At 35.5% G+C, this 19,134-nt stretch overlaps 1 protein-coding gene across 1 annotated transcript; it reads right to left on the bottom strand.

Annotated features, from left to right (window-relative positions):
* Window positions 1–13,476: 13,476 nt before the first annotated feature.
* On the bottom strand, window positions 13,477–18,703 carry fscn2a (fascin actin-bundling protein 2a, retinal). Its single transcript, XM_046865572.1, has 5 exons — window positions 17,617–18,703; window positions 15,190–15,346; window positions 14,609–14,730; window positions 14,307–14,474; window positions 13,477–14,153 (listed from the first exon to the last, which is right to left on the bottom strand). The coding sequence occupies exons 1-5, from the start codon at window positions 18,437–18,439 to the stop codon at window positions 13,948–13,950; spliced, it is 1,476 nt and encodes a 491-aa protein (XP_046721528.1). The 5' UTR covers window positions 18,440–18,703; the 3' UTR covers window positions 13,477–13,947.
* Window positions 18,704–19,134: the final 431 nt, after the last annotated feature.

Here is a 19,134-nt window from a genome sequence, read left to right on the forward strand (position 1 = left end):
AAAACACATGAAAGTTAAAGACAGGTGTGAATAATCAGTGCTGGACGTTAGCTTAGTAATGCATGTAAGTAAGCAATGTATTGAATACTGTCACTATAGGCTCAATTATAGCCTATAATTCTGTTTTACAAAGACACATTATACTGTTGCATTGAACAATTAAAATTTACTTTCTACCTTTTAAACATTATTGTTAAAGAACTGTTTGCTATAACCGTGCACACACAACACAAAAATTTAAACACTATAGCATGTATACTATGCTCTAATTTAGCGTGGGATAGCAGGAGACAAGTACCTTCCAAACTGCTTGCCAGCTTCTATATACTTGCTCCTAGCAACATGCACATTTGCAATATCACTCTTAAAAGTTATAGATATCTCATTATAGATTTTAAAGGTCTCTGAAACACATTGGTTCAAACTCCTATTTGTTTTCAAATGGGTTAAGATCTGATATCTTAGTATCAGCTATTTCATCTTTGAGTGCTTTCTCAATGGAGTGGTTCAGATTTGCAGCAATTCCTTTACTCTCCTTTAGGGCTGCTTTGTCAAAGCACTAATAGAAAAATAAATTGAGAGGACAAGTACACTGGAAATTTTAAAAGCCAGAAAAAGGTTTTCCTTGAATTGAAACACAATTCACAAATACAAATCAAGAATTGGTTTCTAAATCCAAAAATAAGCAAAAGTCAAAAGTCAAAACAACGCAAAACCAATAAAAACAGTAAGGTACATGTTCAGCGTATACTATAAACCAGAATCCTTTACATCTCAATGTGTAATTGGATATAAATATGAAAGTGAATGATTGTGCTGTATAGTGTGGGAAAGTTAGTTTGTGTTAGCCATGTTTAAAGGACACATTAGCTAGGAAATGATGTTTAAGTTGGGCTGTGACAAGACGATCAAGCTGGTTGAGGCTTTAAAATATATAAAAATGTATAATAACAATCTATTTTAAGCAACACATATTTGGGACTAATTAAAACCCTATGAAACCCAAACACTTGCCCACCAGTGCTGGTTGATGTTTTAAGAAAAAACAAAGCACAGCTGTCTGTTATGTTATGAAATATTACATTTGCATTTTGGCTGGTGGCTTATCCAGAGCCCTAATAATTACCTCATTAATACTAAGCAGTCTTCTTCAAGGGCCCAGCAGTTGGTGTTGCAGGGATCTGAAAGAACAGTGGGGCAAAAAAGTCCTCAGATCTCAACCCTATAGAAAATCTTTGGAGGGAGTTGAAAATCCGTGTTGCCCAGCGACAGCCCCAAAACATCACTGCTCTAGAGGAGATCTGCATGGAGGAATGGGCCAAACTATCAGCAACAGTGTGTAAAAACCTTGTGGAGACTTACAGAAAACGTTTGATCTCTGTCATTGCCAACACAGGGTATATAACAAAGTATTAAGATGAACTTTTGTTATTGACCAAATACTTATTTTCCACCATAATTTGCAAATAAATTCTGTAAAAATCAGACAATGTGATTTTTGGGATTTTTTTTTCTCATTTTGTCTCTCATAGTTGCAGTGTACCTATGATAAAAACATTACAGGCATCTCTCATCTTTTTAAGTGGAGAACTTGCACAATTTGTGGCTGACTAAATACTCTTTTGCCCCGCTGTATATTTATATACAGTTAATTTTCAGATCAAACACAAAAATGTGCTCTCAGTGATTTTAACTATGACATGTTTGTTGGTACCAGCTGGGCTGGTTTGAGTTCAGAAACTGCTAATCTCCTAGAATTTTCACATACAACACTCTCTAGAGCATATAATTGAGTATTTCTTCTTACCTATATTTCTTTAAATAGATATTTCCAGAAGCTTTTAACCCTGTTTAACCTAAAAGATTATATTCTTCTCTTAGCACTGGGTATGTACCTACATTCTTCAAGCTGGCAGTTATTAGCATAATATTCTTTTTGCTAGACTAGAAAATGTTGTGGGGATTCAGGGCAAGGCTCTCTCCTGTCTCAGGTTTTTGAATGGTCTTTCTCTCATCATGTACAGCAAGAAAATAACTTATTAAGATGATCACTATCAGAATCAGCTGCACGATTTGTGTTCAATCTGCCCAAGTTCTCCCACACCACCCCAGAGACCTCATCACAAGGTGGTGGAATGAACTTCCCCATGATGTCCGTACAGCGGAGTCCCTGACTATCTTCAAGCAACGATTGAAGACCTACCTCTTTCTTAAACACTTAAATTAGCACTTTCCAAGTTTGCTTTGTATAATTCAAAAGTTATATTTATATTAAGTTTGTAATCTGGCGTACCAGTGTAGATTTATTCATTGCTAGAGACTCAAAGCACTTTTGTACGTCGCTCTGGATAAGGGCGTCTGCTAAATGCTGCAAATGTAAATGTAAATGTAAATTAATTTGGATCCAGCTGTTGGTGACTTTCGAAAGTGCATACATAAATAACATTTAGCTTAGACTATACAAGAAATACAGACTATATGAGACAATACAGACAATACAGATTAAATAAGAACACAATATACAGAGTATTTAACAGATCAGTAATGTACATAAAGTGTAAAAGTGCATTGCACTGAAAATAGCAGTATTGTGCATCACATAAGAGTTTACTTTTGTACAATATATAGCAGTAATAGTGTGTGTAACGTATGGGGATGAAGTGATTAGTGACTGTTATAATATATATAATGCAATACTTATAGAAATGAAGTAGGGCATATAATTAAGGTCAGTTGTTAATGAGGGTGATTGCCTGAGGCATAAAGTTCTGTATCGCCTGCCAGAAGAGAGGAGTTCAAAGAGGTTGTGTCCAGGGTGTGAAGGGTCACTAGTGATTTTTCCTAACCCTTTCCTGGTTCTTGTATAGTACAAGTCCTGGAGAGTGGGCAAGGGAGTTTTCTGCTGTTCTTTTTGCTGCAGTCTGTTCCTATCCTGTTTTGTTGCTGCTCCAAACCAGATGGTGATGGATGTGCACAGGACTGATTCATTGACTTGGTACAAAATGTACCAAAGTACGCTAGCCTTTCCTTTCGATGCTCATATGGATAACATTACCAAAATAGCCATCTTTCACCTTAAAAATATTGCTAAAACATTGAATACTACGGTGGCCAAGAAGTGCAAAACACATTAACAAATCTAAAAACAAAATAACAAATCCAAAAACAAATTAACAAATTTCAAAACAAAATAACAAATCCGAAAACAAATGAACAAATCCAAAAACACATTAACAAATCCGAAAACAAATTAACAAATCCGAAAACAAATTCGAAAACAAATTAACAAATTCGAAAACACAACGACAAGTCAGACAACCGGAAAAAGTAGGTATAGTTTGTGAATGGAAACTTACTGATCATTGGACGAGACACCTGTCATTCAAAATATACAGGAAGTATAAAATCTTATAACTTTTGTTTCTTGTACAATAAATAAACCATAGCCATAGCCCTGTTTATTAGTTTTTTTACTTACATTTTATTATTATTATTATTATTATTATTATTATAAATTGTATTTATTTATTTATCAATTTTTTCCCTCTTTCCCCTAAATATATGTTTATATCTTTGTATTTTGATGCACCTGTTCTGTGTGTTGTAATGTAAATTGTACTTGTTATTGCCATGTTGTTTGTATATGGTTAATTGCTTAATAAAAACATAAATAATTAAATAAATTAAAAAAAAGGGGGGGTGGGGGGGACTGTTGCACTTCCTGTATATTTTGAATAACAGGTGTCTCGTCCAATGATCGGTAAGTTTCCATTCACAACACTATACCTACCTTTTCCGGTTTGTCGTTGTGTTTTTGGATTTGCCAATGTGTTTCTTGCAACGATTCAGACAAACCGGAAGAGGTAGTTATAGTTTGTGAGTGGAAACTTACAGCTCATTAGACAAAACACCTGTCATTCGAGATATACAGGTGAATGACAGGTGTCTCGTCCAATGATCGGTAAGTTTCCATTCACAAACTATACTTACTTTTTCCAATTTTGTCTGACTTGTGTTTTCGGATTTGTTATTTTGTTTTTGGATATATTAATTTGTTTTTGGATTTGTTATTTTGTTTTTGGATTTGTTGTTTTGTTTTTGAATTTGTTATTTTGTTTTCGGATTTTTTAATGTGTTTTGCACTTCTCGGCCACCGTAAAATAGTGTCACTCCTCAATACCTGAGTGAACTTTTGTTCCATTATGATCCACAAACTCTTTTTTAAACATAAGGTGCAGGCTATTTGTTGGTACCTCAAATAATGAAGATTACAGCAGCGGGCAGAGCTTACTCTTACAAAGCCCCTCAGATTTGTTGACAATTGTACGGTGGGCCATCTTAAATCCCAGAGATCCCTCATGCCTGTGTTACCTTCTGGCTCTCCCTTTTAGTTATGCTGCCATAGCGAGTCTTGCCAGAGATGTACCTGCACCCATATGTACAGTGTCTCAAACGTTTATGCAACAATAAGGATACCTAAGGATAACAAGGATAATTTGTGTTTCTCTCCCTGTTACCCTCTTCTCTCTCTCTTTCTCTGTCTCTTTCTCTTTCCCTCCATCCCTCCTCTTCTTTCGAGTTAAACATGCTCCTGAGCTGAGGGAAGAGTAACATGCAATCCTGTCCCTTCATTTTCGCATCTGCCTGATTCATTCGAACACCCTACACTTGAATGGAGTTTCTCTAATTGGAATTCACTCTGTGCAGCTAATTATGGTTCCACATTACCAGCCTAAAATCCACGAAGTTACTGAACAACTCAAGAACTAGAAGGATGGATTTGGACTGTAAATGTAACTGCTACAATGGCTTAGGACTACAATTTGCATGAACAGTTCTGCATTTTATTGCCAATTACTGAACAGCACACCTCAACAAATGAAAAAACTATTATAAATGGACATTACGTGGCACCCAAATTAGGATGGGTTCCTTTTTTAAGTCTGGTTCCTCTCACGGTCTTTTCCTCATTCCACCCCGAGGAGTTTTTCCTTGCCACTGTAATAAAGATGTGAGAACTACTAGCTACTGTAAATAAAAAAATGTATGTCCTAAACATCTCTCAGAGAAAATCTTTTTTTTAATTCTAACTTCAGGTAAACGTTTCATATCTTTGGCAGACCTTTCATTTCTAAGTGAACCTTCAAAACTTCATTATTTTCTTCTTCATATTAATATTAATATTATTATTAATATTATTATTATTCGTTTTACATATCATATATATGTATATTACATATATAAAATTTTACTTAATAAAATACTGTTTGTTTATTTATTAATGTATTTATTTATTTATATTTTATATCACTGATTAAGATTAAGGAACATAAAATTTACATATTGGTGGGTGTTAATATTTATTACCTTCAGACATTATTATGGCTCCTTTATTATCTAATTTCAAATTCAACCAGTTTTTCTTCTATTTCTTTGAATTTTGAATGTCTCCGTTTGAATCCAGTTCAGAGAGCTATTTCTCTTTGATCCACAATACAGATGTGCAGTGAGATGACTATAACAGCATATATTTCTAAACATCTCCTTGAGGACCCCCTGCTATTATTCCACTTGTTACAGCTGATAAATAATGAATGAAGTGTGCTGCAAGTGGATTTTGGAACGGCTGAGCTGCTATTAAGGAAGGGTTTAAGAACTTTTGTGAAGGGGACGCACATGGTAGTGAGCCAAAAATGTTTGACACTGTGAGATACAATCTTAGTTTGATATATTTGAATGTGGTATACATTTAGAAAAAATTTTAACAATAAAAAAAATTCATATATTCAAGCATTGTAATGCTTTAAACATATATGATAATGTAATACTAATTTACATTTTTGAAATCATTTTGATTGCTAATTCCAAGGTTTTCGCATGCTTGCATGCCTTTCAGATTGCTATGTATTTGTGGGATGCGTAAGCTTTTCGAACACAAATTCATTTCATAGTCATACATAGGCTAAAATGGCCATATCCAATTTTAGAGTAAGTGGCTGCAGCTGCAGGGATTTTAGTAAGATGAATAATCACAAACTTCACAATTCCAACTCATCTAGTTTATTCATGGAGAATATTATATGATATATGCATGCAAACAAATGTAAAGGATTATGTCTGCGAAGATCTTATTTATTTTAATTAGCTATTCCGGCTATATTCTGTGTGTTCTGTATGTGCGTAGAAAGAGAGAAATTATGTTGATTTAGCGAGTCACCAACATCAGCATGCATGAAGCCTGTGTTTTTCTTCAGTGTAAACAAAGACGGCCAAACATGCACCATCAGCAGATTGATTATCTAAAAATAAAGGCAGCGTAACAGTGAAACCAGCAATTGCATGCCAAATTCTGTAAGAGCTGTAACTCTATGGAATGTGTAGTGCAGGTAGAACTAAGCAGGAGAGTCATTTTGTATGACTTAGTATATTTTTATTGTTGTTCATGTGGGTTGTATTTATTTAATCGTAGGATGTGATGAGGATCAGATGTTATGAATGAAATAAAATAACACAAAATGCAAAATAAAATATGTTTTTGTATCATTTTACATGTATTACTTATGTTTATTTCCAGGCATTCTCCTGAGCTCAGCTCTCTGTGGTTTTAATACCAGCCACTCTTATTCCAGTTCATGTAAATGATGTTTGATCCACTTTAATTTGCTTGGCATACACCTGTTTTAGAGTTATGCTAATAAATTGCTACTTTATTAAAAGCATGAGTAGTTTTTTTTTTTTTTTTATTGCAATGCAATACTTGCAGTTAAGGACGTTGTGCAGGTGTGCTGTACCATGTAGAACAGTTTTTTAGAAACTGGAATTTTGAAAGCTGCATATTTTTACGGATAGCTCACGTTATATTTTCTTTTTTTTAATATCATTTAAGCCTACCACCCAAGCTGTTTTTTTAATTAGCAATGCTTTCCATACAAAAGATCACCAATCACTGGTAGTTTTCTGCTTTTTGCTCCATTTATTTTAAACCTTTGGAATCATTATGCATAAAAAGCCAAGGACAATAGATGTCTGGGACATGCTAGCCAGCCTAAATGCATAGCAATTATCATGCCATTGTCCTCTCTCCAAAAGGAATAAGGCTGAAAATGCTGGGATTCCAGATTTATAACATGAAATGCATGACTTTGGATTTACAAGTTGTAATTTATATGAGAAAAAATATACTTGAACATTTGTGTGTATTGACCAGGCATGAAATTTACTGGTTATTATAAAATAAAAAGAATGGTTTAGTCATTTCTCCATCTTTTAGATGGCACTAATAAACATACTGTATATCACAAGAGAAAAAAATCTTAACATTTGTGAATTCATTTACAGATAAATAGCCACTGAAATAGTTACTGAAAAAATAGCCATATGGGTTTGTTTGTAAAGTTAATTGTCACTATGATTAAATAAGACACAAAAAATACTTTAGAAGAAAAGTGCCTTTTTCACATTTTTGCAATTTTGCAGCAGGAAGTAGCTCTCAAGTCATAATTTTACTTCCACTTCAACAACAATAGTTGAATCAGTGATTAATAGCTTGTGGCAGATGGAGACATGGTTTAGGGAGAGTCTGCAGCAGGAGTGTGGGGGAATGAGCAAATTAAAATCACACACATATTGCTGATTTGTGGGTGCTAAGATGCTGTGTGTGTGTGTGTGTGTGTGTGTGTGTGTGTGTGTGTGTGTGTGTGTGCTAGTGAGGCTATATAGTTTGCCTGTTTTCTTTTTCCCCTTCTTTTTTTTTTCCCCTTTGAATAACATGCTGTGGCAGGAGTGAAATGAAAGCTCATGTGCATTATCATTCTCTGTCACATAATTCAAGTGGAGGCAAGAACATAAGCATCACAATAACAACAACTATGAAAGGACAACAAACGAGAGTGCAGTAAACAGTGAGGTATATATACAAAAATATATTAATTATTACAAAACTTTGTCTCATTTGGTGTGGGGGCTATTGAGGAGCGATATCAGGAATCAAATCCATATATGCATCAACCATCAATTCATCAGACCAGTGCAAACTGCACTGCTTTAAAAAAAAAAGAAAAAAGAAAAATTGGCACTTTTTCACAAATTCATTCAAAGGTTTAAGTCACAATTCTCACTTATTCAGGATGAACTCCAAGTAAGACTGAATATCTGGGCGGAGAAATATTCACTCTATTCACTGGTTCTTGCTAATGTGTGTTTCTTGCTAATGCACTGTGTTGAATCATTTGAAGCTGCAAACTGTTAAAGTCAGGATTCTTTTAAACAAAGAGAATCACCAACATACTTATGCAAATCTCCTTTCTTCTTTTTTTTTCTTATTTTGGCATGCAATCTCACTCTGTACGGACCTACACAGTCCTCAGTCAGTGGTATCCATTAATGTCAATAAAATGGAAGATTCAAACTCAATAGCAGTTCAATTGGCAGAGCATCAAATGCATGCGCTGAGGGAACAGGTGAGCCCTTCTGCCAGTTTTCACAAGTCAAGAAGCAGCATGCTGGAAATGTCGGCTGTGCTCATTTAAACCTCTGCTACTGCAGATAACATAATTTTTATTTTTTCCCTCCACCCCAGAGTGCCAGAGCCAAAATGTGGTCTGGATAGGGCTGCAGTGAACCAGGGCACACAGATGGCTGCGTAACAGGTGCTCCAGATATTTTCCAGTTCCATAACCATAACCCCAATCCAGTTCTAACTAGTTACTGCTAAAGGGAGTATATATCAAGCCCTGTTGGACTGTAGACATTAATCCACCGAAACCTCATTGAATATTAGGTGTTGAGAAGGACTTAGCAGATGAAAGCGAGATGTGTAAGGGTACACAGGTATAGTGTCTCTTACAATTGTATTCAATCAACATTGTCACTGGACAAATGTTCCTGTGCAACAAACACACAATAACTTTCATGGCTCATTATTATCACATAGCTGGGCACGTCACAGCAAATAACACATTAGTCCTTTATCTTTATATTACTAATATGAAATTTACAGTATTGTCCACAAAAAGTATTGGTATGAATCTTATCAAGCCATTAGACAGCTTAACATAATTTTTTTTATTAGCTCATGTGAAATGATGCGATGTCCTAATGCAGTGCCTCTGTGAACAAGATCTTAACTGATCAGCTCACTTCATTTATGTCAGGGACATGATGCAAAAATGTTTATAAATTAAAGCAATCTACACTGGTGTATTTTACCCTCAAATAGATGGGTTAGAGAAAAGGCTAATTAAAAGCCAGATTTATACATTTATGTGGGTAAAAATATGAAATTGAGATAAATGGTTGGAAGCCGTATTGTTTTTGGTAAGCTTTCACAGATTTTTCTCCTGATTTTTCTTCTTGTGATTAAAGATGTAATTAAAGAAACCTGGTACAACTGCTAAAATTACACCTGGTAAAATGTTAAGTACCGTATTTTTTGGACTATAAGCCGCTACTTTTTTCCCACGCTTAGAACCCCGTGGCCTAAACAACGAAGCGGCTAATTTGTGAGTGGGTTTTTCCCGGATCACAAACTTCAAGCCAAAAAACTGAGCGACATCATTTTAGACCAATTAAATTTCCGAACTAAAACGAAAAAACGCACTTCACCTGTGTTCTGAGCTGCATGGCATCGGGAGAAAAGCTTCACCGATGGTGATTTTTAAACACACGACGATGACAAAAGATAAACTCCCGAGAGAAATAGTTGTGAAAGGAAGAAGGAAGACAGTGAACAATGACTTTCTTGGTAGGCTACTGTTTAGATACAAGCTGTTGTAACGCGTTGAGTCTGGGTGAAGGGAGAGCTCGCTAACTCCAGTTGCAACAGAAATCATATAAGCACAGACAGGTTTCCAAAACTCGTGCTTTTTTAATTTTCTTGGCAACAGTGTAACGGGTGGTCAAAGAAACTTCGAAATTAACATTAGAAAATAATAAGGACATATTCCTCGGTCTTGCAGTAACACATGCAGTAATACCGGAAAAATGTGGCGGCAGGCTATTCCCAAAATGCCGCTTTGCTCTTAAAGGAACCACAACATATTTCACCCGTTACACCATGTAACAGTCACTGTCTTTCATTAAAGCATGTGTAAAGTTCATTAGTTTCAGTGTAGACACCTGCAGCTTATTTATTTTCAAAATAAAAATCTTTGTAAAATTCAGTGGGTGCAGCTTATATTTGGGTGCGCTTAATAGTCCGGAAATTATGGTATATCCTTGAGCTTTAAGCAATACTACAGGATGTTCTGTATAGTGTATGCTGTTAGGAAGCACGATGGCAGAAAGCAGATACATGTACTGGGTTATAGATTTACAACAGGGTAACAGTCATACAAGGCTAAGGTCAGGCAATTAGCAATTAGCAAACAACAATATGAACGCATAAACAAGAACTTAAAACAAGAAGGAGGAAAAAACAAGAAAACCATGAAACTAGAAATGGCTCTGTAATCGACAGCTAACTGGACGAGGTACTTTGCAAAAACTAAACACACACAAAGAGGTGCATATACACACAATAATGAACCAGAACATTATTAAAAATATAGATGCACGTTAGACACAGATCAAAACAAAAGTAAATGGAAACATAAACACAGAAACACATACTCGCACTCTGAGTGGGCATGTACTTTGTGTCAACTACTATTTGTATGCACATACAGTATCTCACAAAAGTATGTACACCCCCATTTCAGCAACCATTTTAGTATATCTTTTCAAGGGAAAATCCTATAACAAAATTTTACCGTGGACTTATATTAAAGTAGTCAATGTGCAGCTTGTTTAGCAGTACAGATGTATTGTCCTCTAAAAATAACTCAACATACAGCAATTATTGTCAAAATAGTTGGCAACAAAAGAACATCCTAAGTAATAACAGCCATATGACATTTAACCAAAAAAAAGCAAAGCCATATGTCCTATTCATCATGTTTTTGTCTGCTTCAAAAACCATAGAGATTTGTGTATCTTGTATTAGAGCAGTTAAAATTTGGTACTTTACGTACAGCTCTCGCATACTGACCAGTGAATGTTCAACATGGCACCTTATGGTTTTAAGGCTTATAGGATTTGAAAATCTCCACAAATATGGCCTAGGCTATAAGAAGATTAGTAACACCCTGAAAATGAGTTACAGTACAAAAAAAATGTGCTGTGCGTCAGGTGCAGAAGCTGTTTTTTATAGAACAGATGCATGAGTGCTGCCAGCATTGATTTTAGGTTGCAGAAGCGGAAGGTCTGCTTGTCAATGCTCAGACCATAAGCCACACACTGCAACAAGTCGGTTTGGATGGCTGTCGTCCCAGAAGGAAGCATCTTCTGAAGCTGGCTCACAAGAAATCCCTCAAACAGTCTGCTGAAAACAACCTGTCCAAGAGCATAAATTACTAGGACCATGTCCTGTGGTTTGAGTAGACTAAGATAAAGTTGTTTGGCTCAGATGGAACAGGCCAAGTTTATGTAAATTTGTGAATGTAAATTTCCTATTGGGATGAATAATATCTCTCTCTCTCTCTCTCTCTCTCTCTCTCTCTCTCTCTCTCTCTCGTCGATGAGTACCAAGTAAATTTGCCTACAGCAACAATCTGTGCAGCACTGGTGAATTCTATGCCCAGGAGGATTAAGGCAGTGCTAGATAATAATCGTGCACACACACAAAATATTGACATTTAGACACAGTTTTGACATGTTCATTCAGGGTGTACTCACTATTGTTGGCAGCTATTTTGACAGTGATGGCTGTATGGTAATTTATTTGCAGAGGACAGTAAATGTATACTGCTATACAATCTGCACATTGACTACTCTAAAATATATCCAAGTTTCATTTCTTTAATCTTTGGAGAATATATACTAAAATGGTTGCTGAAATGCAGAGGTGGGAAGTAACAAAGTACAAATACTTCGTTACTGTACTTAAGAAGATTTGTTTGGTATCAGTACTTTACCCCACTATTTATTTTTCAACTTTTTACTTTAACTCATTACATTTTTACACAAATATCTGTACTTTTTACTTCTTACATTTTTAAAACTGTCTCGTTACTTAAGTTTTAATCCATCGATTTGGTGAAATGTTAATATTTTTAATTTTCACTGCGCGCTGATTTCAGCCTATCAACCGATTTCCTGTCATTGTGTGTCTTTTTTAATCCACTGGTGTATAAACTCCAGCTCTCATTTACCACAGACATAGACTAGTTTACGAAGCTAAGGATGAGCAGGGCAAAAACCAACAAAAAACTAAAACTAAAGTGGACGAGACAGAGGGAGTCAGTAATGTAAACACTTAATATGATGTGAGGTCCAGTTACCAGTGTGACACTAAAACAGTTAAAAGTAATAACTACTTTTTACTTAAGTACATGTCAGAGCCAAGACTTCTTTACTTTTACTTAGTAAAGTAAAGTATAATCAGTACTTCAACTTTTACCCGAGTATTTTAAAACATGAGTATCTGTACTTCTACTTAGGTAAAGGATGTATGTACTTTTGGCACCTCTGCTGAAATGTGAGGGGTGTACTCACTTTTGTGAGATGCTGTATATGCCACAAATGGACAGAAGAGGGATCTTTGACTTACCCTTCCTACAAAAGTCACTCCTCCCTCCTAGGTTGTCTAAACTCTGTGGGCCAAATATCCATACTTTAGCCTGGTTCTGAAAGCAGGAATTGTCTCTGTTGGGGAACTGGGACACCCTCTCTGGGAACAGGTTGTTGAACCCTGAATTGGGAGAGGTCTCTATGTCACCCACTAGAATGGTCAGGCCATGAGAAGTGGTCTCGATGTCACTCTCACGCTCAGATGAGTCTTGGCAGACTGCCTCATGCCAATAAAGGTCTTGGGAGGATGCCTCTGGCTGCCTTGGGCTCAGACAGGTCTTAAGAGGCCTCAGCTTCAGACAGGTCTTGGGAGGCTGCCTCGTGCTCAAATGGGTCATTGCAGGCCACTGGCTCGAGAATGGCTCACTTGAGCTTGGCTGTAGTGCTGACATTGCTCCCAAATGAGACTAAGAGATAAAATCTTAGTATTGATTCCCATCTTTATTTCAGAATTGCTTGCCAAGTGGCAGTGGCCTTTTCAACCAGGCAGAGTCCTGAGTTTCCAGTTGTTTATTATCCTACCCACATTATTTTGTTAAGTTAGCTGTAGTATTTAATACATACACAGTATGAATTATCTTCATAGTTTCTATCCATTTTTACCATTAGCTAATTTTAGCTTATCTTATATACACTATCTTACATAATCCTTTATTGTTTACCAACAATTCTGGACATATTATTCACTGGACACATCTTTTAGCATCTTTCAGGTTAATCTCAGCAGTGTTGGCAAATATGAGGTGAAAAAAACTTTTCAATGGAAATATTTTTCTGTGGTAAAAACTTGTCTGAATAAGTTGTTTAATTTAATCTTAACAGAAATTAACCTTACTTGACTTTCATAATAATGAAACAGTGGAAATATAATTCATTGAAATTAGCTTTTTAATGAAGCAGAGGCAAAAAGTTACATTTATAATAGATCCACTTTGTTACCATGTGGACTATTAACACTTAAAGCCACCTAAAACAAGAACCCTTTGATGATTCAATCATCAAGACCTTATTATAAGAACACACCAACAGCATTCTGAGAACATTATATTACTTTTTAAGTATTATGTATGTATAGATATTAGAGGGAGGTTAATGTGGTAAAAGCTTAAAATAAAAATATAAAATAGAATAAAAGAATCAGGAATTACATGTGGTGCTAGTTAAGATAAACATTAACAATGTACTTCTTTTTCTTCTAGCTTCTCCACAATGTACAGTAGTCAAAAATACAAAAACAATGATAGCACTAAAAACTTTGCCTGAGTATACAGTATATATATTGACAGTATTTAAAAGAAATTCATAAAACAAGTCAGCTATTAACAGCAACTAATACAAAAATTAGTACTCCCAGAGACAGCAGCTGTCCATAGCAGTGACATCACACTTGAGAGTGCCTCCTTGATCAGCACGTAGATATTTACTATCTTTGCTTTTGATGGCCATTTTTCCAAGCTCCAGAAACTCAATAAAGAAGTTCTCTGGCTCTTCACCATCTACACATACCAAGTCACTGCTAGTGACATACCAGAACTTTCCACTGCCACCTATGAAGATACCAAGAAAGTTAGTTTTTCTTAGAACTCAGCCAAGGCAGATAGGCACTAAAATAGACCTACTTATTTCACTTATTGTTCCTTCTATGCTACATCCAAAGAAACTATGAACAAATTCCCATTGTATATACAGTATAAACTTACATTGTATATGATATGCACCATCATTGTAGAGCAAAGAGAAGATGTCATAAACAGAGCGGTTGACATTCAGTGTAATGGCGCTCTTGTGATGGCAAACAAAGCCATTTACCCCTCGCAGGATTAGGATTGGACGGTTGATTAGCTTCAAGGAGAACTGCTCATCAATGCCTAAAAGCAAACAAGAGAGAACACTTATACTTTGTTCCTTTTTCAGCTCTTGTAGTAGTAATGAAATTTGATTGGGTTAATAAGGTTAGGTAGCTGACCTATTATCATATTACCTATACACACTACACACTTACCCACTGTATCACTGACTGCAGCAAGCTGTCCATTTTTCCTGTTGCAGACGTATTTTCCATTATTAGCTTTAAGAGCCACTCTTGCCCCAAGCCATTCAATGTCAAACATTGTGTTGGGCTCACTGTAGGTGAGGGAATCCACAATGAATAATTCTAAGCGCACACATATACATATATATATATATATATATATATATATATATATATATATATATATATATATATATAAATATATAAAATGGATGTACAGAATGTACAGATTCATAGAAATTCTAAATAATGATACAACCAAAATTAGAATCTAAAATATAACTGCTATATATAGCAAGATTAGTCAAATTATCACCACTGAATATTTGGTTTAAATGAATAATAACGTGTCCATGTTTAATTGCTCATGAAACAGACCTTCCAGAATATTTTTTATAATCTACTTTGCTTTATTGTCAAACTTAGTAGGTAAGCCTTTTCAGGCTTCTAGCAATGCATCTAATGTGTAATAAAAATGCACCTTCACTAAAAAAAAAAATTATATTTGAATTAAAAAAGTAAGCTAAATTTCATACTTGGTGTTGCCTTACATTTCTGTAGCGGTAGTATGAATGCCTGCATGAATGACAAGTGTCCAATAAGTCCCTGCGTTAGTTCTGAACATGCATTTCTTAGTGTTTTGGTCAATTTCCATTTGAAATGTCTCCTGATCTGTTTCCTCATCCTGATTGGCTGAGACACTGACACCTGAAAAAAAAGGATGTATTTGTGAGGGTGATCAGTGGTTTAAATGACAAAAAAAGCTTCATTTCTGCCATAGGGGTCACCCTTAATATTGAAAAGAACGGAGGCAGAGGGTGAGATAGATCATTTGAAAGTGCTCTATACTGCAATTCTTCTTTTAAGGTTTTCTGGGAATTTAATGGCATGAATAAGCAAGTGATTTCTGTTAAACAGACTAGGGCAGAGGAAATCGTGAATGCATGTAACAGACTAGTTAGCATGATCTCAGTGTAGATTTGTGCCAACTTCTGGCTTTCATTCATTATTCGCAACCACAACAATGGAAAAATATTCCTTTGGCCTTAGAGAATGTGATAGGTATCCTGTGTTTTTTATCATGATATATAAAGCTGCAATGTTAACCAGTTCACATCTCCAACTAAATATTTGGTAAAATAACATGATAAAATTATATATTTCACTTTTGCTACTTTATTTTGCTTAAGGATTTAATGTAAAATAAAACCCCTTAACAAACATAAAATGCCTATTACCCTTTTTTTAAATAAAAAAAAAAAGAAAGATTTTAAACAACATGGAATGTCTAAGAATTACCTACACTCTTTTATTTTAAGCCTGTTAGTAAAATAATCCTGCACAACACATCCTCCTCCCAAGCTGTTCATTTGCTTGCTGCAGTAGATCTATTCATGGTGCAATGCAAATGTGCAGTGAAGGGTCAACTAAGCAGCTTTATGTGCTGTACTCCAATCAACATAAAGGACTTCAAAGCTAAAGATCTGTAAGCTGATGTAAGGAAAATGTCTTACTCCCACTTTTTTCATTTTCATTAAAAAATATATATTTATATATTTTAAAAATTCCTGCTAATTAATATTAAAATCTGCTTTCTCAATATTATGTAATCAACAGTATTTATTTTTTCACTGATTGAGTTCAGACAGATTCTAAAGAGGCTATTAGTAGTTTAAAATGTGCTTGAAGGACATTTGTTTAATGTAGTTTTCTGTACACTGTTCAATTAACCACTGATGAATAAAATTGGATTCATAGCAAATGAATACAATTTTAGTGATATTACTTATTGCTGGAGATATGCCAGCCAGATTACCATGATTAAAAGCAATCAATCTGCCTCTCCCTTTGTATTTCTTCTAAAAATATGATAAAAATGTGCCTAAACTAAGTCTTGTATTTTAGATCAGTTTCATCTGCCTGCCTTCCTTCTTGATAAAACAAACCTTATTAACCCTTCTACTGTATAATCACAATACAGTACTTAGGTTTGTTATAACAATAATCTTTGGCTAAGAACTCATATGTGGCCACAACCTGCAGTGAATGTACAGTGAGGATAACAGAGGTAATTTATTCTTCTTTAAAGATAAAAAAAGGCTACAAATGTCTTGCCCGAGGCTAGATAGCTGATTACTTTAATGTGTGAAGCATTTGCAGTGGTTCAATAATGTGGATACAGGATACTGTACAACAAAATAATTCTCAAAACACATTTTAATTTTAATTCTATAGATTAAGCATGACCTTGAAAATGAGTATCTATTTGGAAGCAATTAAATTTCTCCTCTCTGTTTACTCATTATACCTTACACTGAGCAGTTTTCTTTTCATTCTCTTTTACTGGTGTCTGACAAATATGCTGTTCGGAAGCTTATTTTGCCCTACAAGGTTACACTTCCAGCCCATTATCCCATTACTGTTATTAAAGTAATGAGTGTTGCTGGCCTATAATTTGTATGAGTGCAGAATAAAACTGCAGACCTTTGTGAAGCAGGTCTACAGATATATGTGCCTAAAAAAGCAACTAGGTTGTTCCAAATGTCTACCTGTGCTCTTAGCATTCATAGAAGGCCATGGTGACCTCAGGGTGTACTGTTTGGTGGGTTATAGTTTAAAAAGTTTAAAGCAGTAAAAGAACCTCATCCAAAAATAACAATAAAACAACATTATTTTAGCATTCTACTGAGCTAAGCTAACTCCAACTTTAGCTAGTTAAACATACTGATTATACTCTGGCCATGTTTTTTTCCAAAACAGTATAAATATATATATACACACTATATAAAAAAAAAAATCTTGCATTTATTAATAAAAATCAAAATCAAATAGTAAACATAAAAATAATAAACATTTCACAATTTGACATTATTAAATGCATAATATTACAACACACCTTAGTGCCTTACTATCTATTTATTCATGTATCATCAATGTACAATATATATCTGCTGAAAATGAAAAAGCATAATGGTTACCTTGACGGATAGATAGATATCTATTGTTGGCTGCCTGGAAAACCACTTGTGGATGACTCTCCTCCAGATCAAAAAGCTCATCTTTACCTGGCTTTGTACTTTTCCCAGACTTCAAAGTGCCTGAAGGACCCGATGGGGCTAGGTACTTTCCCTCGTTGTCTTTGAAAGCCAACTTATCAGACCTGAGATCCAATGTAAAAGCTGTTTCAGGACCATAATCATTTACCAGCGTTCCACTGGCAGTGAGAAAGCGGTTGTCGCACGTTTTCACACTGTACTTTCCATCCTTGTACACCAGGGTGATCAGGGAGTCCACACCCCATGGGATATCACTGTCAAACGAAATCTCAGTACTTGAATCAGACAAGTGTGCATAGCGTTTGCGGGCTACGCTCAGAAGATTAACCTGTGGGTGGTGGGCCAAGTGAACCCACCACAGCTCAGTTTCTCCTATGGTCTGCCCAAAACAGGTCAAGAAATCTTCAGTGCCTCCAAAATATCGCTGATAAGGCTCGGACTGCAAGGCCCAGCGGCCATCAGACTGAGCTATAATCAGGAAGCGACAATCAAAGTCTGGAACCTCAGCTTCACAATCCACTTTGCCAAGTTTATCTGTGGACAGGTAACGGCCAAGGTGACTACGAAGGAAGACCACCTGACTATCCTGGTCATCCTGCTCCAGGCTCCAGAGTTGTTTTTTCTTCATGCTCGTGCCAGATGCATTTACTTTGAAGCCAAAAGTCTCAGCTGTGAGGTATCGGTTCTCAGAATTGATAAGCCCAAATTGGAGCTTTAAAGATTTGCTTATTCCATTGGTAGCCATTTTGACCAGATAACTACACTTTAGTATTAGATGCCTAAAATTGCAGGTAACGTGTTTTTTTCAAGGCTACAACAGGTCCTTCTAATAATTCCTCAAATTCTCTGGTTCCAAATCTTCTCATCCGTCTTGTTTCTTATTGTCATTCAGTGCTACAAAGGTTTTTTTGGCACTACGTTTCACTAGCTACTGTCTCTCTCTATCCTACTGCAGTTGTAAAGCTGCCTGTTTTCTTTTCATTAATCAGTCTGGATTAGGCTCAGCAGGACAACACACCTCTTGCCTCTGACATCACACAGCAAGGCACTGACTCCACCTTTCTCTGTCTTCTTTTTTTCCTCTTTATTCACAATATCTTGCTGCATAAAATTATGCTTTTTCTTATTTTACTTCTCATATTCCCCCTTCCCTAAAAGCCTGTCTCTGCTTGCCAATATTAGACTTGTTGTTCTGAGCCAACCTGGATCTCTTAATTCCATTAAATATCTTAATTCAGTCATTGCTTAATTTCTTAAAATAATCTTTTTTTTTTTTTCATTTTATGTTTGGTCCACTTGCTGATTTCTGATTTCATTTTTTAAATTGAGGAAATATTTATTAAGGAGAACATTTGTATGTGAGTTCATATGCATTTGCGAGTCCTTAAGAGCTTCTTTCAAAATGTAGGAAGGGTCATGCCATTCTCTCTTATGTTTTTT

The sequence above is a fragment of the Silurus meridionalis genome, chromosome 14 (genome assembly GCF_014805685.1).
Source record: "Silurus meridionalis isolate SWU-2019-XX chromosome 14, ASM1480568v1, whole genome shotgun sequence".
Lineage (NCBI taxonomy): Eukaryota > Metazoa > Chordata > Actinopteri > Siluriformes > Siluridae > Silurus > Silurus meridionalis.

Bases quoted from the DNA above. Each gene is read 5' to 3' on its own strand.
- fscn2a (XM_046865572.1), bottom strand. From the start codon at position 18,439: ATGGCTACCAATGGAATAAGCAAATCTTTAAAGCTCCAATTTGGGCTT. The intron at 15,347-17,616 runs GTAACCATTATG...CTTTTTTTTCAG, and splicing joins ATATCTATCTATCCGTCAAG to GTGTCAGTGTCTCAGCCAAT. The intron at 14,731-15,189 runs GTAAGGCAACAC...CCTCACCTACAG, and splicing joins CATACTACCGCTACAGAAAT to TGAGCCCAACACAATGTTTG.